Source organism: Malaclemys terrapin, chromosome 3 (genome assembly GCF_027887155.1).
Source record: "Malaclemys terrapin pileata isolate rMalTer1 chromosome 3, rMalTer1.hap1, whole genome shotgun sequence".
NCBI lineage: Eukaryota > Metazoa > Chordata > Testudines > Emydidae > Malaclemys > Malaclemys terrapin.
This window is the reverse complement of record NC_071507.1, coordinates 39851064-39874078: the sequence shown is the minus strand read 5'-3', so window position 1 is coordinate 39874078 and position 23015 is coordinate 39851064. Positions and strand designations below refer to the sequence as shown.

The 23015-nt window shown below is 38.3% G+C and overlaps 1 protein-coding gene across 2 annotated transcripts in view; it reads left to right on the top strand.

The window, feature by feature from the left end:
• The window catches only part of EML4 (EMAP like 4), a 258689-nt gene that overhangs the window by 53864 nt on the left and 181810 nt on the right, over positions 1-23015 (top strand). The window contains exon 1 of one of the 2 annotated variants that reach the window (XM_054022073.1): positions 12969-13142. The exons of the other annotated variant lie outside the window; for it this stretch is intronic. Coding sequence (XP_053878048.1) covers positions 13118-13142 — 25 coding nt within the window. The 5' untranslated portion in view covers positions 12969-13117. Of the gene's footprint in view, positions 1-12968; positions 13143-23015 lie in introns of those variants that run through there. 2 annotated transcript variants of the gene reach the window in all.

Here is a 23015-nt window from a genome sequence, read left to right as displayed (position 1 = left end):
AACCCAAATTAATGTTGATTTTCAATACATTTTGGAACAAGGGGACGTTCCAGAGGACTGGAAGAAAGCTTATATTGTGCCAGGTTTTAAAAAAGGTAAACAGGATGACACGGTTAGTTATAGACCTGTCAGCCTGACATCGGTCCCAGGTAAAATGATGGAATGGCTAATATGGTACTTGATTAAATAAAGAATTAAAGGAAGTCCGTATAATTGATGTCAATGAACATGGGTTTATGGAAAACAGGTCCTGCCAAACTAACTTGATTTTTTTAAAATAAGTTTACCAGTTTGATTGATAGAGGTAATAGTGTTTATGTAATATACCTGGACTTTTGTAAGGCATTTGACTTCATTAACAACATTTTGATTAGGATACTAGAATGATACAAATTCAGCATGGCACCCACTGAATGAATAAATTGTCTAATGGATAGGTCTCAAAGGGTACATATAAATGGGGAATCATCAAGAAATAAGGGGCACATTTTTAACAGAGAGAGTAATTAACCATGGGAAGAATTTACCAAGGGTATGGTGGATTCTCACTCACTGGAAACTTTTAAATCAAGATTGGATGCTGTAGTTCAAATAGAAACTAATTCAGGAAAGTTCTAGACCTGTCTTATACAGGAAGACAGAGCAGAAGGTCACAATGGTCCCTTCTAGTCTTGGAAATTGAGAGTTTAGAACACATCTTTTTTGTAGACCTATCTTTCTGCAGTTGTTCACAGCTGTTGTAGCTATAATTAGTCTGATCATTCTTGGTTGAATTTAGATGTAAAAAAAAATCCAGTTTTCACTGCATATAAATTAAAAGCCAGAGGGTGAGTCTCTTAAGACACTTGGTGGCTTAACCATCTTGAAAGCCATAAAAAGTTAATGCATTTTGTAATTGCAATTGTAATTATCCTGCCTAATAAGCATACAGAGTTCCTGCTTGCTTACTGGCAGAACATTTAAGTATTTTCCTCCTGGCATTGCTTTAGGGGAGGTGGATCATCATACTCCTTCTTATAAGTTTTTTCTTTTTTTTAAGTAAGTGTTTATGTACTGCCGGAGCAACCCATGCACCAATGTATTAAAATAATGTATTCTGCAACAGCATGCCTCTCCCAACTGGTTCTTTAAAATGTACGGACAGGCTTCTTATTGATTTATTTAAAACTCACACACAAATATTCCAGGGGATTAGCTAAAGAAAGATGAGTTGATTTGGGGGAGGGGGGGGAAGAGGTCGCGCTTTGGTGAGCGAGGAGGAAGTGGAAAATGTGGTGAGGATGAGGTGGAATTAAGAGATGTGTTTTGGGTTGACCTAGTAGTTGTGCAGCTATTAAGTGCACTGCTGGAACTGGCTTGGAAAGTCACAACACACGCTACGTTCTGCATGCACATTTTCTTTTCTAATCCTGAATGCTGTATTCCCCTTTGCTGAGACACCAGTTAAAAACACATATGTGCCAGTAGGGGGAATTTACCTTTTTTTCTCTTTCTTTGTAATTTGGGAGTGCAACATCTGCATTTCAGGTCAAGGTATAAATGCAAGCCAGTGGAAAAAAGGCAAGCTCCTCCTACCAATACCAATGTGCAGTCAGAGGAATACCAAATAGATCAGTTCAGTCTCCAGATGGAAATTACTAGGAAGAAACAGTATTTTGCCCCAGAACTATTTACTATAGAACTCTGCAAAAGCATTGGAGCACTAACTGTATTCTATATACAGAGGAAAAATGGAGTTTGTGTGGAACTTCCCACTGCAGTAAAGATAACCAGTTTAGATATGGAAGCAAATACTACTGCAAGTGGAAAAATAGGTCGTTTTAATTTTACTTAATTTTTTTTTTAGGTTTGATCATTTCAGTCTGGGCCTTTGCAAAGAGACAAGGCCTCTCTTAAAGAATGGTGTAGGTGTTCCTGTTGCTTTTTTGACTTCCTCCTTGTATTTCTTTGGGGAAATGGACAGGGGATAGATACAATAGAGGTGTGTGTGTGTGTGTGTGTATATATAATATAAAGAGATCTTGTTTTTAATACAGTAGAGTATAAGCAAATTGGCATATAGAGAAATTTGGCCTATTGGGAAATAGGACTTTCTGTATTGCTCACATCTGAAGAAGTGAGACACGCTGTTGCCACTCTTACTGGATAGTTATGAGACAGGAGGAAGGAGCTGAGAAGTGAAGATGGGAAGGGAAAGATGGGTAGATTACACTACAGTATGATTAATTCTGATTCCCATTTAAGGAATAGAAAGTGTGTGTAACCCTTTTATTTTAAATACAGTGCTGAGATACGGGGTAGCATTTATTTTCTCTTGCTAAATTCACACGGTATATGTTTAAATGCAAGTTGATCTTGAAATGCAGACATCTAATATTTTGTCAATTTTTAATGTTATTGGAATATGCAGGATGAACAAATCACAAGGAATTACATAAGTGGCCAAACGCATCCCTAGTGTAATCTCTGACTTCATCTGGAATTCCAACTGGGCTGATTTTGAGTCTTGTGGACTTTATCCTTGTTGGTGGGATTTTTACACTCAGTAATTGTTGGCATAATTGTGCAAATGTTAATTTTTTTACCTTTATTGCAAGTGATAATTAATGACTTAGTGTCTTGAATTTTTCAAACTCACTGCATGCCCACAACTTCCACTGACCTTTCAAAAGATTCTTTCCTTCTCTGTAAATCCAGTCATGGCCTATTTGGCTGACTATCTTTAGTGTACATTCTTTTTGTTTTAATGTTTGTGTTAATAGAATTATTAACTCAAAGCCTTCACTAAAATGGAACGATTTTTATTTGCAAATATATGTGGTAACTTGTTAGTCAATAATATGTTTTGTCACTTTGTAGTGAAGCTCATTACGTGATGTTTGTTTCAAATGAATAACTGTATTGCTGGTTCATTGGTCTATATTAATTTGAAATTAGCAGTTCGGTACAAGAAATGTAAAATTCTATTTTTATGAGACAGAAGTGCATCATCGATTATTATTGTATCCTTCCTGTGTGTGTGTGTGTGTGTGGTGGGGTGGGGGACACACGTTATTTACTTAAAACAAAAAAACCCCTGAGGTTTTAAAAAGATACTTCATATTAGACCATTTAAACATGTGTGCGCTAGTGCCGCTGGATAGGTGAAAGGCAAGTGCTGCCTACTCCTCTCTCCTTCATTGTGGAAAATTGCTCAGGGGAAATGCTATTTACCCACCAAAAGCACAGAATGTCAAAGCTTGAGCTTGTGCTAGCTTGCAGCACAAATCTCCCCTCCTCTACCCCGCCTCTCCCAAGTATCTGACCATGGTGGTATGTCATACTCTTACCTCTTAAAGAAAAGAAGAGTAAACAATTTATTTGAGTAAAATGATATGGTGCTAATTCAATTTGAAGAAAACTTGCAAAAGAAGTAATAAGATATTGGTGTCAGATATCATCCTGTGTGTGTATTTGATACATATGAAGAACAGTTTTTTTATTCCTTTGCTAAAAGATTTATTAACTAATTCATGTTTGTACATGAATTGGGGGAAAAAAGAATCATTTCCCATGTCCCATTGCTCATGACTGTATTTATTCTAATTGTGTATTACTGTATTAGCATTTCTGTTGCATCTTCAAAGTTTCTCAAGTCACTTCACAAGCATTTATTAGTTAATCCACACAAGCACCCCTGTGAGGAAGGTGGACGTTATTCCTACTATACAAATAAGGGATCTATGGTACAGAGTTAAGTGAATTGCCTAAGGTCGCATGGCAAGTCTCTGGCAGAATCAGGAAATGAACCCAGGTCTCTTGACTCCCAGGACTTGGGGTTCAGCAACAACTCCATCCTTCCCTGTACTACTGAATATGCATTACAACATGTATTGCCTGCAAGGCTTCCTGTATGACTTTCAAAGTGGTGCTTAGATATAGCCAGGCATTTCTCTCCCTTGTTTTGCTTTGGTTGTAAGAGAATATTTTTGTGCTCTTTATTTTTTTCTTCACGAATATGGTTTAGTTTATATTTTAAAAGAGCAACGTTAAATGCATGCTCAGTAGGCTAGATACTTAGTCTAAATGCTTAAAACTTAACCTGTAACTCTACATTTCCCAACTATAAATTTATCATTAAGGAATTTATTAACAGGTCCCAATTTATTAACATTTAATTTTTCTGCGGTGTTCTTTCTATAAGCCTTGAGGTTTAAAATAAAATTTTTTAAATCTTTGCTGTTTAGATGTAATCTTTTAAACATTTTAATTGTAGCCCTAAAAAGAATAAGCCATGAAAATCTGATTAATATTCATTTACACACACACACACACACACACACACACACACACACACACACACACTTATATTGTTTTATATACACATTGACTACAAGTTACTATTTTTCAGCTGCAACATCTTTTTTTCTGCTAAATGCTGATAGATATGCTACATCTATTGTTAGTTGTCCTTACAGTGTCTAACGCAATCAGACCTTGAGCCTTAATTTGGTGTTCCTTGGTGCTACCGTAACACAAATAATAGTAAATCTGACTGAAACGCGTATAAAGTGAAAGGCACAGTAAGATTATATCAAAAGACAGAAATTATATACAGATAGTGTCGCAATTGTATTCTGTACTATAAATAGCTTTGCTTCAGGAAGTCCTGCATAGTACCATATGTGTTCTATGGAAGCCTGAGTGTACTTTGTTTCAAAGGAAAGATGAGTAAAATGGTATAGGATTACAGTGTTAAACTGTGTTCCACAATCATTGTATTGTTTCACAATGGTTCATCCAACATGACCTGGGGACATGTACTTAGAACCCAGAGTTAACCAAGTGGAAAATATAGGGTCACTGTTTATGTTTAGAGATGTTTGAAGATGAGAATATCATGAACATAATGGGCATTCTTTTATGCAGCAAAGGTCATTTGTGATTAACAAAGTGATAACTTCATTCATCCACTATACAAAAAGGGGATGAGCAGATAAATTGAGAAGTTTAACCAATTATTTTAAAAAGGTGATCCACACTGAGCTGTAATACTGTGCTTCACTGGTTTGTGAAATTTGACCATTGTAAAGTGTGGCTGCATTGAAAAGATTTTAAATATTGCAGATTTGATCTTAACTCAATTCTCATCAGTACAGTGTTTTCAGATGTTGTCACATGAGTCTGAATTTAAAATGTAATATTAAGTTAAAAACACTCTATCTTAGGAAATCTATACAGTTACCTATACAACAGGGGTGGCCAAACTTACTGACCTGCCGAGCCACGTATGACAATCTTCAGAAGTTCCAGAGCCGGGGCACAGCTGCCAGGACTTGGGGCTTCAGCCCCATGGGAGGCGCCTGATGGGTTTTGGGGCTTCAGCCCCTCTCCTGCTGAAGCCCATCACCCTGCTGCAAGGCAGAGATCCTGAACTCCCCCCGCAGTCTGATAGGTGGGAAATGGGGGAGGCCGTGGGGGGGTTCTGCGAGCCGCATTTTAACAGTAAAAGACCCACATGTGGTTCACCAGTCACATTTTGGCCATTATAGTGCAGGGACAACCCTGTATTAGCACCCCTCCCCCTCCACCCTAGCCGTCCCTGCAAGGCAGAAGCCCCTAGTCCCAACCACCCTGCTGCAGGGCAGACGCTCCCCCCTGCCCAGTCATGTAGGTGGAGAATGGGGGGAGGGTGCGTGTGGGGGCTCCGAGAGCCGCACTTGAACTGTAAAAGAGCTGCCTGCGGCTCACAAGCCACAGTTTGGCCACACCTGCTATAGAACTTTTTCAATCCTTGATTTATTGGTAGTCTGTGAGATACTTCACTGGGCTACAGTAAAAGTTTTGCAACTCCTGGTTTGGTTTATTTTATTTATTTCTTTGTTTTGTGATAGTGCACAGGAGCCCCAGTCATGGACTAGGACCCCATTGTGCTAGGCATGCTAAAAAACCAAAGAACTTGGCTCTAATTAATGCTTTTGGTTTTGGCTTTTGGTATGATATGAGCTATTTTAATGAATGACTAACCACACATACTACCAAACATCTTCTGCTTGAATTGAGACAAATGGGATGTTTGCCCCCTGCCCAACTGGTGGAGACAGGAGCTATCCGAATTCTAATTAAAGGGACTGGTACACCTCTGTTTTCTTGCCTCCTGCAGATGGATGTGAATCACATTATGGTGATTCTCATTAGTTATGGAATTTTAAGTTTTTATGCTAGATACTCTTCTTTCCCTTATTTATTAATGCTTTGTTTTGTTGTTTTCCTGTTTTCATTGATGGAAGCGATTTGCGTTTTCATTTGCTCTTTTAGATTTCTTGCTGAATGAGTTAGTAATTGCTTTTTTGAAGCTGTTTTGTGCAGAAGGCTTTTGCCAGATTCAATGCACTTAACTTACTAATCTTTAAAGATCTGCTACACAACTTGCATTGACAAGTTCCTTCAGCCTTTGCTGCCAGTCCTTTATGTGCACTAAACATACAGACCTGTCAGTCGTTTTCTGTATTGTGTTGTATCTATTTTAGTGCCTTTAGACATGTCAAGCCATGATTTAGATTTAAAACATTGATTAACATTTTTGAACTGTGGGTATCTTTTTTCCATGTATTTAGAGTTAAAATGGATTAGTGCTATTTGAAAATATGTTTTGTAAATCCTTATACTAGTCAAAAGAAATTAAGCGATGGATGTTTGTACTTACCAGTATACTATGTGGTTCTGTTGTGAACAGCAGGGCTTTTAACAGTTGACCAATAACATTGTTTCTTGAGTATGTTTAGTTCTAGAGTACAGAAGAGAAGGTATTCTTGATTTAACCCTAAGTAATATGCAAGAGTTGATTCAAGAAGCACCTCTAAATAATAGTGGCCACATTGTAATTAAATTCAATATCTCAATATCCCACTCAGAAAAATAGATTAAAAAAATAAGTTAGTCGTAAAGTCTTATGCCAAAAGCAAAAAAAAAATTTAAGATCCTTAAGATCATTAGATTTGGCACGGATGTTATTTAAGGAAACAATAATAGTCTCAGAAGGCATGCATACTTCTAAACAATAAAGGAAGCAGGAAGGCAAAAAGTAAACCATTGTGGCTAAATGGCAAGGTTTGTGCCAAACAGATATCCTTTAGAAAAAGGAAATTCAATCTAGTGAAGCCAGTAGAAAGGAGCATAAACTACCTCTAGATAATATACAAGAAGGAAATTAGCAAGGCTATGATGGATTTGAAGGACAAATAATTGACGGTATTAAAAAAAATCTTTATCAGAACCAGGAAACTTGCAAGAGGAGAGAGAGAGGGTGAGTCCACTAACCCACCAATGGGTAGAGGGTGCAGTTGAGGAAAATAAGGCCAATTGCTCAATGATTTCTTTGCACTAGTCCTCACCACAGAGGCTGGAAGAGTGATCCCTACCACCTGCCCTGCCCTTTTCTGGTAATAGAAATGAGATACTGTGATGATACCTGTGCAGATGGTTTTACACCTAAGAGTTCTAAAGAATTTAAGAACGAAGGGGCTGAGCTACTATTAAAAATCCACAATTATTTATTAAAATCAGCTGCTTTAACTGAGGATTGGAGGGCTGTCGTACCAGTAACTTTAAATAAATTGTAGAGGGTGATCTGGGGAAGTAGACCTGAGAGCCCTCTCTGCCTGGCAAATTGTGGAAATTAAAAATAAAAACAGAAATGTAAAATGTCTTCAAGATCATATGATGTGGTGTAATAAGCACAGCTTCTGCAAAAAAATGATCACTTGCTAATTTATTAGTTTCTTCAGTAGCCTTTTGTGACAGCTTTTTGAAAGTCCAGATAAATAATATCAAGCTGTTTTCTTCTGTTCACTCTGAGTGACCTGTTCAAAGAATTCCAAGTATTTAGGGGCCAAAGGAATCTGCTGTCATAGATCAGAGAGTTGCTAAGAGCCAGAAAAAAATGAATACAATAAATAAATGATCAGTTTACGCCAATGTGAAACTTTAGCAGCAGGCTTCCACAAGATTCTGTACTAGAAGTGGGGTTGCTTAATATGTGTGTTTTAGAAAAGGTGGTGCACAGCAAAGTGGTAAAAGTTGCCAATGACAGTTGTGTAATGTAGTCAAAATCAGAAAGCATTATAAAGAACTTCAGAGGGGCCTAACCAAGCTAAATAAATTGGCAGCATGTTGACATGTGAAATAGTGCAGGTTGGAGGGAATAATCTGACCTTCTCATCCCACTAAATTAAATTGGGGGTGGGAGGAGTGGGGAAGGACACTTGGATATCATTGTGGTCAGCTCAGTTAAGACCTCCACTTAGTGTGCAGCAGTAGTCCAAAAAGCAAACAAGATGACATCTAAAGAATGGAATAGAGAATAATATTGAAAATATTACTATCCCTTTGTATAAATCAAGATTACAACCTCCTCTGGTATACTCTGTTGGTTCTGCTCTCCTCATTTCGAAAAGAATATAGCATAAATAGGGAAGATTTCAGAGATGGTCAACAACAATAATTAGGTACATGGAACAACTCGTATGAAGATCGAATGAAAAAATTTGGACTATTTATCTTAAAAAGGAGATAAAAGAGAGGGGATTTGATAAAAGTGTATTAAAATAATGAATGGTATAGAAAAGGTACTGTAGATCAGAAATTTCTATTTTAATTCTAGTTCTAATACAAAAACTAGGGAACATTAAATGAAACTGAAAGATGGTAAATTCAAACTCCATAAAAGGAAATACTTTTTTCACAGAGAGAATATTTAGACTGTGGAACTCATTGCCGCACGATGTCATTGAGCCCAAAACTCTTAGCAGGGTTCAAAGATAGATTAGACATTTATAGGAATAACAAGAATATTGAGTGTTGTTACAGAAAATAACAAAAAAATATATGGGAAGTGATAGGCTTCCGGGCATAAGCAATCTTCTAATTATTGGGGTTGGGAGAAAAATTTCCAGAGGGCAAGTTATTATATAAATGCCTGTTGCTGGGTTCCTTGCACCTTATTCTGAAGCAGCTGGTACTGGCCTTTCTCAGAAACAGGATAGATGAGCCACTGGTCTGATCTAGTCTGGCTATTATGATTTTCGTACAGTACCATCACTTCGAAAAATGTGGTAGAGTCACATAGGTATTATACATTGCGGTGAGGTGTGTGTGTGTGTTGGGTTTTATTGGGAAGGGGAGAACATGCCCCTTCAGTTGTCAATTTAGACTCCTTCCTTTTTTAAAGAAAGTTAAATGTTTAAGAATGTCTATTGGGTTCAGGACTGAATTGCCTCCTCTTGCACAAAAATCCACAAAAATCAGACTGACAACTCTGCAACTTCATCAAATACATTTTGGGAATCTCTCTCTCTCTCCTCTGTGAGGGATATCTGAGTCTTTTGGTGCTGACACGGGGATGCAGACTCAACTCCACAGATCCAGATCAGCAAAGGCAGTTGTCGTCCTGAATGGATGGCTGCCCCCTCATTTAGCTTACTAACTCCTCCCCTTCCAGTGATAGCACAGATCCTGTTGGAGCCATGTTGCCATTGGCTGCCTCGTTCTGGCTGCTTATTTGCGACTAAGGAGAAGACTTATGAAGAGTTAATGAAGCATTAAATTCCAGCCAGATTTGTGCATGGAAATCCAAAGGCTGACAGTGCCACAGAAAGAAGTTGGTGTAGCTTTAAAAAGAAAGGTGAATACAAACATGTCTTTTATTTTTTATTTTTTTATTTTTAAGAAAAATAAAAAGATGACAGTTATGGGCTTGTCAGTTTTAGCATATTGGATCCTTGCTATGATTAGTTTGAGCCTGTTGGGGTATTATGAGATTTTTGCACCGTTTCTGTAAATGAGGTACAGAACGTTGGCTAAGTTGACCATGCTTTTCTTCTGACAATGTTTGGTAACTACCTTTAATTTAAACTGATGAGTGTGCATGGCCCATTTGAGTCATACATAAAAAGCAGATTCCTGCTGCAAAGAGTCACTATCTGAGTTATGATGTTTCAGATCTACAGAACGGAAGGGTTGTTTTAGTAGATCAGACCAGCGATCTAGTAGTTTGTGTCCAACAGTGGCTAGTCCCAGGTGCATCAGAAGAAGTGCAAGACAAGACGCTCCACCGTGCACAGTTAAATAACCTAATAGGAGAAGTTTCTTTGTAAACTTTATCAGTTAATAGCTAACTTGTGCCCTCGCAAATCAGGGTTTATATCCCTTATAAAAATGTTTCACTCTTTCTAAAGTAACTCTGAATATTCTCATTATCCATCTCCAGTGCTCTTAAAACAAAATCCTGCAAAGTTCCTGTTCTCAGTGGTATTTTGTAGTAAGGAATTGAAATGGAAGCATAATGAATTTAGTTGCTGAAACATTGCCATTGGATGTCTTTTGTTTTCTGTCCATCGTACCAACTTCAGAGCTGGCACAATGTGTCCAGAAATCCTGTAGCTTGCTCTGTGTAATTTAGAGAAAAGAGTTAGTTCTAGTGTGTCCGTAAAGAGTGTTCCATTTATGTAGAGAAATAAAATTAGTAATTTTTAGGGAACAAAACAGAAATGTACTAATATTTTGTAGTACGTGAAAATAAATTAAAAACAAACACATTGATACATCGATAGAAGGAGTACCAATCTATTCAATTTTCTTTAAAAGGAGATAAAGTAAGAATTTTAGGTGTTCAGATTTTTTTTTTAAATCAGTCCTCCCTCTAGCTAAAATTCAGAATCTCTTTAAAAAGTCACATATAGTTCATGCACAATAAAGATCAACATGTGTATATATTTAAAAACAAACAAAATCCCCAAACTGATCATTCAGCTTATCACATGATGGAGAACACCGAGGCCCAGATTTTCCGATGATGCTGATGATAACATCAATTAGAATTTTTTGTGCAAATCTGTGTGTTTGTGTGTGTAAATCTTGATTTATGAAATGCTCATATAGATGTGTGCAAGCACAGAAAGATCTATTCATAATTTCAATCTGTTTGACAGATACAAAGTAACTTCTTGAGGAGAATTCTACATTAGTTTGGTGTGAGGATTAATTCAATTTTTTTGGATTTTGAAAAAGGAAAAAAAATATTTTGCAAATAAGCATGTATATAGTCCAGTGTTTAAAAATGTTATGTTCCGATAATACATGTCGGAAAAAACATGAAAGCTATAGTAATTCCTTATTACTATTTTCAGGGTATTATGGGAATTAAAAATGACTTTATTGCTTAATAAAATTTGTATACAGTATATCAGGTCTAATTGAACATGTAGAGGCACTATATGTAAAATATAGTTTAAAAATATAAGTTGTTTTCTTCAGTCTAGACCACTCACTACAAATCCCTACTCTCTGTGTGATCTGTTGACAGGTGAATTTGGTAAATATGTGCATTATTATTGGTGTTTTTAAAAATCTATTTAATTCCTGCTAGGATATGATAAACAGTTTCTTTAGCGAAGTTGCTCCCTGTGTGGATATATATTATGTTTTACTTTGTGCCCTGAGATGCAGCAAACAAAAAAACAAAACAGCATGCTGTATTTTTCTTTGTCCTTTAGAGTGGCATGAAGTATTACACAATCATATTATTTGTAGCCATTATTCATTCTTGTTTAATGCAGTATCCAATTACTGTAATATAAGTAGGAAAACACACAGAGTTAAATATGTAAACTGAATGGGATTCATGTAGAAACTATTGGTTCTTAACAATTGTTCAGGAAACCCTTTGATAGCCTGAGAAAAATTGCCTAATTTTCCCCATGGTTGATGGTCTTTTACGCAGGAACATGGGAATTGCCATATGAGATCACACCCATTGTCCATCTAGTCCAGTATCCCGTCTCCAACAATGGCCAATACCAGATTGACATAAATGACTGGAAGGTGCAGCTCCCCCCCTTCCCCCCACAAGGTAGGCAGCTGTGGGTAACCTGCTTCCTAATCCCCTAATAGCTAGAGATTGTTTAAAACCTTGAAGCATGAGGTTTTACATCCCTTCCAAAACACTTACTTTGTTTAAAGTATCTACTATGAAAACTGGATATTCTTGTTTCTTCAATTTTTTCCGTTGTAGTGACAATAGCAAGTTTTTACTTGTGAAGAGAACTAATTGCTGAATGTTTGGAGGGGGGAGTTGCACCTAGTGACTCTGTCATTTGCTTTAAATCCTGATATAAATTTACAATTAAATAATTTCGACTGGAGGCAGGGAGTTAGTTCTGTTTTTAAGTAGAATGTTGTTAATTTATAATGTGTTCTTGTCTTTATTCCCTTTTTGAATAAACAAACAAAATAAGAAAAGCCTTACATCTTCAAAATGTATGCAAGGTGGATGAAATTATTCTTACTGATACTTAAGACTATAACATTCTCATTAGATAATTCATGTCTTTCTCAGTAACATGATCTTAAAATAGCTGGTTTAGCAATTATTCTGATAATATAAGAGTAAAAGGTTTTAAGTGATTTCTGTAAGTGCAAAGAAAAATTTTTTTGTTTATTTATTTATTTTACTTTATAAGGATAACACCATGAGTTTTCTGGGAGAAATTTTAATTGCAAGAAAAATTTAAACCTCAGAGTTTGCTAAGAAGAATGTGAATATCTGAATTCTTGCCTTCTCACCTTTCTTGTTCTGGAGCTGGCCATACATATACTTTCTTTCATGTTCACTTGTGATAATCTGAAACAGGAGTAACACTTGTTCGGTGTGGAAAATCTTTAAATATATATTACTTGGAGTTAAAAAGCTAATGGTGTAATTTTCTTTTTTTCCTAAATGACCTTGAATGTAAGTCAGTGCAATAATTGGTTATTGCTGGAACAAAAGATAGCCCTGTCTTAGATTTGTTTGAATTCAGGAAGCTGTGTTTGCCAAAGTAAAATTTCTGTGACGCAGCTATGTCAAGTTTCAGCAGCCACACCTCTTCTAAGCAGTTTCAAATCTTCAGTTTTGACCTTTGTTCATAGCAGTATTGCTTTTCTAAAGACACATTTGAGGCTTTAAATTGATTCTCCTAAAACAGCTCAATCAAAAGGGGAACACAAAGTTTTGAAATGAAAAAGCAATAGCAAATACTGTTACGTTTGCAACCTTTGTTTATTAATTTTATTCAGCGACAACTGGATAACAACAGGACAGATGGATACTGTTCCTAATCATTGCGGTAAGGATAAGTCTGAACATTACTGTCATAAACCGTGAACGATGTAGCTAATGAGGCTTTTGTTAAGTGGAATATTACAACAACGCTACTTTAATTCTTGTTTTTATTAAAATAACATTAGCTTGGCACTCAGGATTTTTCAAACATTGTGAGAGAGTGGATTATTTCTTATAAAATGTATCAAATTAAGCATGCATAATTTTGCTGCTGCAGCACCTTTTTCAGAGCAGCCCCAGACAGGTGTATTGCATAAGGTTTGCCTTTTGCGTTGGCAGTTAATGTAAACCTTGGTTCATAGTAAGCAATGCTGCTGAACTGTTCTCTTTAGAGCTGTGAAAATAAGTTTCCATAGCTTTATAGTGAAAGTCATAGAGTTATGGCTCTATAATAGCTTTTAAAGTTATTAACGCCTGTTTTCAGAGGGTTATGGGTGGATGAAGAAAAATCCTTTTTTTGTTTAAAGTGTAAAACTGTGTTTTTTGTGTTCAGTGATTACATTGTATGTATTGACTGAAGTCAGTGGGGCTCTGCACGGGCACAATTTTGCAGGACTGGGGCCTTGAGTGGTGTAAATCATTACCGATGTAAAAACCAAAACTTGGCGAGTAATTGCTATTTTAATTGCTTTTCATATTAAGAGGAAAAAATATTTCCTGAGCGCTGAATGTAGGTCTTAAAATATCATCATTTCAAAAGAGGATGTTCACATTGTGCCTGCGGCAATCCATATTTGTGCACGCAAATGCTTGGATTGCATATATAAATAGCCAACTTTTGTGGTAGAACCCTTTGAAAATTTGACCCTTAGAGGCAAATGTTATTTATCATGGATTTTGCCAAGTCCATGATAAATACTATTTTTAACATGCCTCAACATAACATTCATCTCAAGAAACCACAGTACATTTTATAAATGTTGTGAAAATCTTAATTCCAAATATATGAATATTGCTGAGCTTCTCCTGGTTCCTTTACTGAAAGGCTTTGTTGTAATTGTAGCAGACGGGTGTGAGAGGGGAAGACTGTGTCAAGAGACTAGTTTCTGGCGAGTTTTCAGCAGGCTGTTTAATATTACTCCATAGTCGTATAAAGCATTGGGAGTCAAGCCCTTCTTCTTCTTCTTCTTTTTTTTTTTTTAAGAGCAGTTTTATAGGGGATTTGTAGAGATAGTGGGACATGAAACCTTTTGCTTGTAGGTCACTTTTTAATTTTGTCTCATTTTCATGGTATCGCCAAATTACTGGACAGCTGTCCTGTCCTGTGTGAAACAGGTTCATGATTTTATTCTAGGGGTGCATGTACACCAAAGGCACCATCACAGTTGTCATTAATTAGTAGGGAGCACAACTGATGAGGAGGAATAAACATTTCACCTCCTCGGGTGGGTGACCCCAAGGCAGGTTGAGAGAAGTGTGGAGAACTTAGAACTGCTGGTGCTGCAGCCTCTGTTGTCTAGTTTGTGTCAAAACTCCACTTAACGTGGGGAAAAAACCAAAATTTTTAAGACTATTTAAATGTTACTCAATAAAATAGGCTCCCTTTCCTCCCACCGAGAATCCGAGGGATTTTACTATACTCTTCTTAGGTTTCTCCTTTCTGTTCTGATTCCCTCCAGAGCCACTTCTTTCATCAGCCCCATGGAGGTATCAGGAGAAAGTTTTTAGTACTCCCATCAACTCGAAGGGCTAACCTTGCCCCCCTATACTGGGGCTGGCATAAGGAAGGGAGATCACAAACTGAACTTTTGTTCGCTGGTGTAGCAGCATATTATACTGCAGCTGATGGCTGTCCCTCAAGGGATTTTGCTAGGTTCTAGAATATTTGATTACCAAGAACTTTAGCATTCCTTCTGTTTAAAATGAAGCATTTGAAATCCTCCTTTTTGCAGAGTGTTTCTTCATTTTGCCTTTGTATAATGCATCTCTAGCTTTCCTATTAGTAGGAGATGTTGATTGTTGAATTCTAAGGACTTGTTAAAGCAGACTGGTAAAGGTTTTCTGGTTAGGGATTACTTTCAGAGAACTTCTGTGTAAAATACATTCAGAGTATGTCCCTGTCATGAAGATAGATATACATATATTAATTATACTGCGAGAGGAGCTTTTTCAATCTGCTTAAAGTTCATATGTTAAGTAGTTTCTTAATATGGCTGCAACACATATGAGATGGCATTTAAGACCTCAGTAGAGTTTTCCCAACATAAGAGAAACGGGATGTTTAACTGAGTAACACTGATTTGCACATGGACTGATCCTGGGAGGTCCTGCATGCTTTCAAAGGGACCTGAGGCTGTACAGCACCTTATAGGGTTAGGACTAGAGCTGGTCAGGAAATCGTTTTTGTTCCCACGAAAAAGTTTTCATTTTTGTCAAACATTTTATTTAAAAACTTTTGGGTTTTTGTCCAAAAAACTGAAATCTGATTTTTTTTTTTTTTTGTATTTTGTGGGTTTTTTTTTCAATGAATACTTGACAAATTTAGACTGAAAAGGAAGGTTTTTATAGACAATATGGTGTGTGTGTGTGGGGGGGGGGGGGAGACTGTGAAATGTTTTGAATGAAAACTATTCACCAGCTCTAATCAGGATCTTAGTTTCTGGGAAAATCCCTTCTACCTTCTCTTTGTGTTGCAGCAAAGGTGGCAGAGGAAGGCTATTAATGTAAGCTGAAAACAGAATAGCAAAAGAGTTGAAAAATAAGCAGACTTAAACATGTTTTAACTGAGCACCAATCTTCAGATTGTTTATTTTTTTATTTTATGTCTGACAACCTCTTAGAAGGGTGGGATGTGATGTGGTTTTTGGCTTAAGTTGGAACTGTGTAAAATTAAGAGTGTTGATAATTAAGCACTTAATTTTTTTCTGCATAGAGATAATTCTTTAATTTGAAGACAGGTTTACGTGATATTCACAGTACATAACTCCTACTTGCATTGCCTCCTTGCAAGATTGTTGGCAGTCTTGTACATTCCACTCTACATGCCTGTTTTCAATTAGCAAAAGCAAAATTCTCTGTGCACCCAAGGGACTGTGTCTCTAATACCTGTCTTGAATGCTATTTAAATGTTAAAATACACTTGAACTAGAGATCACAGCAGTTTATTCTGGATAATTACACTGGTCTACAATTTTTGAGAAGTCGTCTGCTTCAGAGATAAAATGTGCTATTTATTATGTATTTTGATGTGCTGAATTCAAATATGACAATTAAAACAACTGATTGGCTACTGTTTCTAAGATATTTAAGTTTTTACATTTTATGTCTATGTCTATTGTGTAGATAGTAGAGTTTTAATCATAAATTGTAAACCTAGGTCTTTTCATGTGTTTATGGTTGCTTTACATGATATTTCACCTGTCCTGTTTGTGTAACACTTTAAAAATCAGCAAAAGGGTTATATAAATAAAATTTAATATGAAACAAAAGGCAAAAAACTATTATGTACATAGTTTAGTCCTAATCAGTGTCTACTCGGCGCTTCTTGGCTTGTCTCTTGTATTCATTAAATGGAGCATCTCTTGTCACTGTCCAGCAATAGTCTGCAAGCATTGATGGGCTCCATTTGACCCGATAGTGTTTCTCCATTGTTGCAATGTCCTGGTGAAATCGCTCGCCGTGCTCGTCCTCACTGCTCCACAGTTCGTTGGAAAAAAATCTAGATGAGAGTGCAAAAAATGTATCTTTAGTGATATGTTGCAACCAAGGCTTTTGTATGCTTGAGGAGGTTTTCCACCAACAACCTGTAGTTGTCTGCTTTGTTGTTTCCGAGAAAATATATTGCCACTAACTGGAAGGCTTTCCATGCCGTCTTTTCCTTGCCACACAGTGCATGGTCAAATGCATCATTTCGAAGAAGTTCACAAATCTGAGGACCAACAAAGACACCTTCCTTTATCTTAGCTTCACTTAACCTTGGAAATTTTCCACGGAGGTACTTGAAAGCTGCTTGTGTTTTGTCAATGGCCTTGACAAAGTTCTTCATCAGACCCAACTTGATGTGTAAGGGTGGTAACAAAATCTTCCTTGATTTAACAAGTGGTGAATGCTGAACACTTTTCCTCCCAGGCTCCAATGGCTGTCGGAGTGGCCAATCTTTCTTGATGTAGTGGGAATCTCTTGCACGACTATCCCATTCGCAGAGAAAACAGCAGTACTTTGTGTATCCAGTCTGCAGACCAAGCAAGAGAGCAACAACCTTCAAATCGCCACAAAGCTGCCACTGATGTTGGTCATAGTTCATGCACCACAAAAGTTGTTTCATGTTGTCATAGGTTTCTTTCATATGGACTGCATGACCAACTGGAATTGATGGCAAAACATTGCCATTATGCAGTAAAACAGCTTTAAGACCCGTCTTCGACGAATCAATGAACAGTCTCCACTCATCTGGATCGTGAACGATGTTGAGGGCTGCCATCACACCATTGATGTTGTTGCAGGCTAGAAGATCATCTTCCATGAAGAAGAATGGGACAAGATCCTTTTGACGGTCACAGAACATGGAAACCCTAACATCACCTGCCAGGAGATTCCACTGCTGTAGTCTGGAGCCCAACAGCTCTGCCTTACTCTTGGGTAGTTTCAAATCCCTGACAAGGTCATTCAGTTCACCTTGTGTTATGAGGTGGTTCAGAGGAGGAGGATGGGAGAAAATGTGGGTCCTGTGACATTGATGGTTCAGGACCAGAAGTTTCATCCTCTTCCTCTTCCTTGTCTGATTCAAGTGAGAATGATTCTGGTGCATCAGGAACCGGCAGTCCTTCTCCGGGGGGTACTGGGCGTATAGCTGATGGAATGTTTGGATAATGCACAGTCCACTTTTTCTTCTTTGACACACCTTTCCCAACTGGAGGCACCATGCAGAAGTAACAATTGCTGGTATGATCTGTTGGCTCTCTCCAAATCATTGGCACTGCAAAAGGCATAGATTTCCTTTTCCTGTTCAAGCACTGGCGAAGATTTGTTGCACAAGTGTTGCAGCATATGTGTGGGGCCCACCTCTTGTCCTGATCTCCAATTTTGCAGCCAGAATAAAGGTGATAGGTTTTCTTAACCATAGTGGTTAGACTGCGCTTTTGTGATGCAAAAGTCACTTCACCACAAACATAGCAGAAGTTATCTGCACTGTTCACACTAGTACAAGGCATCTCTGTTCACTTTGGCTAAACAGAAATGTGTCCCTTTGCAAAATCAAACACTGACAAATAAGAGAGTACGACACTATGATTTCTAGAGCTGATATAGGGCAATTTGTTCAGCAGAGTGATGTAAGCTGCGTTATGATTGCATCATCCATGACTTCAAGGAATAACATGATGCAATTCATATTATGTATGACGCAATACCAGCTTCAGATTGCATCATTCATTGTTTTGCCTAAAAAGCAAGTACTGTCCAAACCCAGTCATAGATTTATTCATAGATCCAGTCAAAGATGTATTTTAGTCATTTCTGGTTTAAATTGAGATCCCTTCCCTTTATAACTCACTTATCCTCCGCCATTCCCAAGTCAAGAGTCGTATATACTGACCTAATAGCATATCTTGAAAACTAGAGCCAATCAACAATTTTAAGCATCATTTTCATTCTCAGTGACCCAGAATTAGTAAAGTTTGACTACATTTATTTCAGAAGCATTTTGGTTGTAGAGCATTGTTATTGATCAGTGCTACGGTATGATAATAAGGAAGATAATTAGGTTTAATAGTTCAGTCTTCTAGTGCAGATTCAAAGTGTGTGATCAATTGTTACATAAAAGTGGAGACTGAAAAAAGTGTTTTCAAAGTGACATTTGATTTGCTTGTTTGCTTGTGTTTTCCGGTTTAGAAAACTGAGGGTTAAGAGAAGAGTTATTATTAGGTGAACAACCTATGCAAGTACAATGTATATTGGGGTTGTTGTAATAGAACTATATAGGACATATTGACAGTTGTTTTCAATCACACTTTATGTAAAATAAGCAAAATGCATAGGGAGAAATGTTTCAGTTTATTGCACAGCAAGTTAATTTCTCTTGTTTTTTTTTCTCCCCTTCCTTTTCTTTTCTATTTTTGCCAGTAATATCCCTTTTCCAGAAACAAGATCATGTCAAAGTCCACCCTGTTATTCTACAGGCTTCTGGTTTTTTTTTATTTCTCCCCACTAAACTAGCTGCAACAACCACGGTGGCACTCCACCTGGTTTTGGAGAGGGTACCCTTGAGGATGCCATTCATGCATGTCTAATAATAGGCCAGCAGGGAGTGCTCATACAACAGTGTGATCAGCGTATGTCTTCCCCATAAACGAAGTGTGTGACCTCTACGCTTAAGCTGATTATGGGCTAGTGTAAGCGATAAGGTCAGTCTCTTCAAGATAATGGGTTGTTTCTTTTATGTGGTAACTCCACATATGGCTGTCATTGTGCCATGTTCTTTGTCATGGCTCTAAAAGATTGGTTTTAGAGTCATAGCCAAAGAGATCAAGGCCAGAAGGGACCACCAGATCATGGAGTCTGACATCCTGTATATCACAGGCCACCAGCAGCACCTACACACTAAACCAACAACCAAAATTAGACTGAAGTATTACAGGCCACCAGAGACTAGACTGTTATGTGCCACAGGAAGAGAAGAGATTAGGAGGGCTCGAGGTGCACCAATACCAAGGCCCCTGCAATGGCAGGGAAATGATTAAGTGAAATATACCCAGATAATCCTGGCAAGTGACCCGCACCCACGCACTGCAGAGAAAGGCGAATCCTCCGCCCCCCCCTTTCCTTGTCACTGCCAATCTGACCTGGGGGAAAATTCTTTCCCAGCCCCACATATGGCAATCAGTTAGTCCCTGCACCTGAGAGAATGCTCTGTATTAACTCAGAGCGTAGGCCCTGTTTTCCATTCCCTTTATTGCTTATGGTCAAGGCATCTAGTCTAGGATCATTTCCATAGTGGGATTTCATTTTCTCTGTGAAGGTGGTAACCTTGCTCATCAGAAACACCGTAGTTTATCTTTGGTTTCTGGAATGGGGGAGAGAACAATGTTGCTGTTTAAGCCATCTCTTCTCTCGCTTTGTAGCAGATTAGTTGTGATAAATTCTCCTGCTCTACACAGAACCAGCCCCTTTCTATCTCATGGCAATGATATTGGAGGCATTTACATTTGGTAGATTTTTTCCCCCCCTTTACATTATTTGCATTTTTTTCTTTTTGGTAGAGACACTGACAACGTACAAATCACATTTCTCTCTGAGAATTTTGTTCAGAATATATAATTACAAGTTATATCTCAGATTGAAAATATGTTAGTGAAAAAATTGTTTTTTAGTTTGTTTACTTTGTGCATTTGGCATTGTGTTCTGACTAGTGAGTTTGTTTCCCCCATATACTCAAATCAATCAGTTTCTTTTGTGCTGTAAACAATAACAAGGTGACATAAAAACCCTTGTAATAATTGTTTGTTTTTTAAATTAATCACTTGAGAAATATTCAGGTTGACAGTGTTCTTTTAACCTGCTTCACTAACTTCTAGGATTCAAATATCATTTGAATGGCAAAAAGTCAATCTGGATTTGTTAGGTGTGGCTTGTTATTTCAGTATATGTCTATGAAGTTTTATAACTAGGTTTTATTCAGAGCATTATAGCTGAAATCTTAAATCCAACCCTCCTCAACTGTCTGATCAAGGATTAGGAGTTAATTTCACTCCCTTTGGCCATTAGCAAGGCAATTGTCTGACTATACTGAATTAGTATTTGTGTCTGGTTGTATGTCTGAACGTGTATCCCTATGAGGAATAAGTTGCTCCTTGGGGGCAGAGGGAGAGAACGATGATGGTGCATCTTTTTGTTACAACTCAGAATATGTATTTTTATATGGGAAAAACCCTCCAAAATGGCACTGTTGTCAAACTTCTGAATTGTACATGATATTTAAGAGGCATTCAAACCTGCCGCTGGATGGGCAGGGCGGAAGCAGTGGTTCTCTTTCAAGCTCCATCCACTTGACAGGAAAATGAGACAAAGTAGATTGTTCAGAATGTGATCATGCGTGCTCTGCTGGGCTCTTTGGACTTGCCTGCCTTGTATTGGCATTCAGATGCAGTGTGGACTCTGTTTGACTCCTTTGGCTTGGTTCCCTTTCATTTGGGGTTCAGCTGCACCCCTGGGCTCTTTGGGAATTCTTAGGCTTGATTCCCCCTTGCTGGAACTCAGATACTCTGCTAGGCTCTTTGGATTGGGCCCTTTCTTGATTGGGCGAGGGGGAAAGGGAAGACTTGGTGGTACTCTACCCAATGCCACCCACTTGTGATGTCAAAATGAAATGTCACGGTATGGTGTAGATCATCCTTTACCTTTCTTAGAGCTGGCAGGTATATTGGTTTAACTAATGTCTGGAATCCAGTCTTTCCACCTCCATCTGTCTAGTGCAGCATTTCTTGCTCTGTTACAATCTATTTCCATGGCAGTGGCATCTTTCTCAATTTTTTTTTTTTGTATGTCATCTGTTGCCCTCATCTTTTCCATCTTCCACCCGGTGGTATCCAATCAAGGGCTTGTCTAGGAATACTATTTTTTGATATCCATGCAACATGTCCAAACCACTTTTAGCCTTCTTTCTCAAATCATTGTCTCTTAGAGTCTGCTGAACAGTCTACCAGTGGACACCAAGTATTCTTCACAAGCATCTCTGATGGAATGCTCTATTTGCTATGAAGCTAAGAAGTTTGCTATTGTAAGTTTCTAGTGTTTGTCAAGTTTCAGAAGCATATAACAACGTGGGTATCACAAAGGCATTGGATAACTTTATCTTGGTTCCTGTGTGAATCTCCTTATTTTTCCAGATATTTGTCAGTCTTGAAAAGGCTCCATTTGCCTTCCCAGTTCTTATTTCCAGTTCCTTTTGGAGTTGGCCATCGGCAGTAACTGTGCTTCCTAAATATGCAAACTCATTAACCATGTTGTATTCTTCACTATCGATTGCATGTGCGCTATCATTTCTGACTCCTCTTTCAATGATCATGGCTAGTTTTCTTTTACCCAGTGAAAATCACCACCCTGCACTTTAAGCAGGCGGGTGGGCGGGGGTTGTCTGGCTGGCCGGGAGAAGAAGGCAGTGCTTTCTGGCTTGGTGGGAGGAGGGGAGATATAAGACTGCTAGAAGAGCAGTCAGCATGGTGGATCACTGCTTTCTGGCTTGCAGGGAGGAGGGGAGACGTAAAGCTGCTGAAAAAGCAGTCAGCGGGGTGGATGATTCACCACATAGGAATGAGGAGTTTTTAAAAGATCATCATGGGGCTAGGCCCCACCCTCATCCACTTGGAGCAAGCTGGGCAGCCCCCCCCCCATCCTCCCTTATTAGGTCACAAATATGCCAGGTGTTTAGCTATATCTGCTGTGGGCATTATGCTAGCCGCCCCGCTAAGGAGGGCTGGGAAGGAATTTTTCCCTTACCACCATATTGGCCAGGTGCAGTGGGGGTTTTTCGCCTTCCTCGCAGCAGGTTCAGGTAAGCTCTGTTCATGCACAGCATGATGGGCGGTAGGCCATATGTCGCAACTATTTATTTAACTGTGTAGCAGATGTTCAGTGCAGGTACTCCATCAATGAAGGCACAAAAGAATGGAAAAATGGCCTGGAAAAGGAATTAAGGAGAGGTGATTGGTAATTAAGCAAGTCAGGAGGCAGTTGGGGACTCCTCTGATTGGTACAGTAGGGAGTCAACCACCCCATCATCATAGTCCACCTTAACCCCTCCTGCGAAGGAGGTGGTGGTTGGAAAGGTCCCGGCAAGGGAATTGCTGGAGGGACCAGGATGAAAACGGGGGGAGGAAACTGGTGGAAGCCCCTCAACCCCCTAGAATTGGATGGAATTGGTAAGGTCCCGGCAAGGGAATTG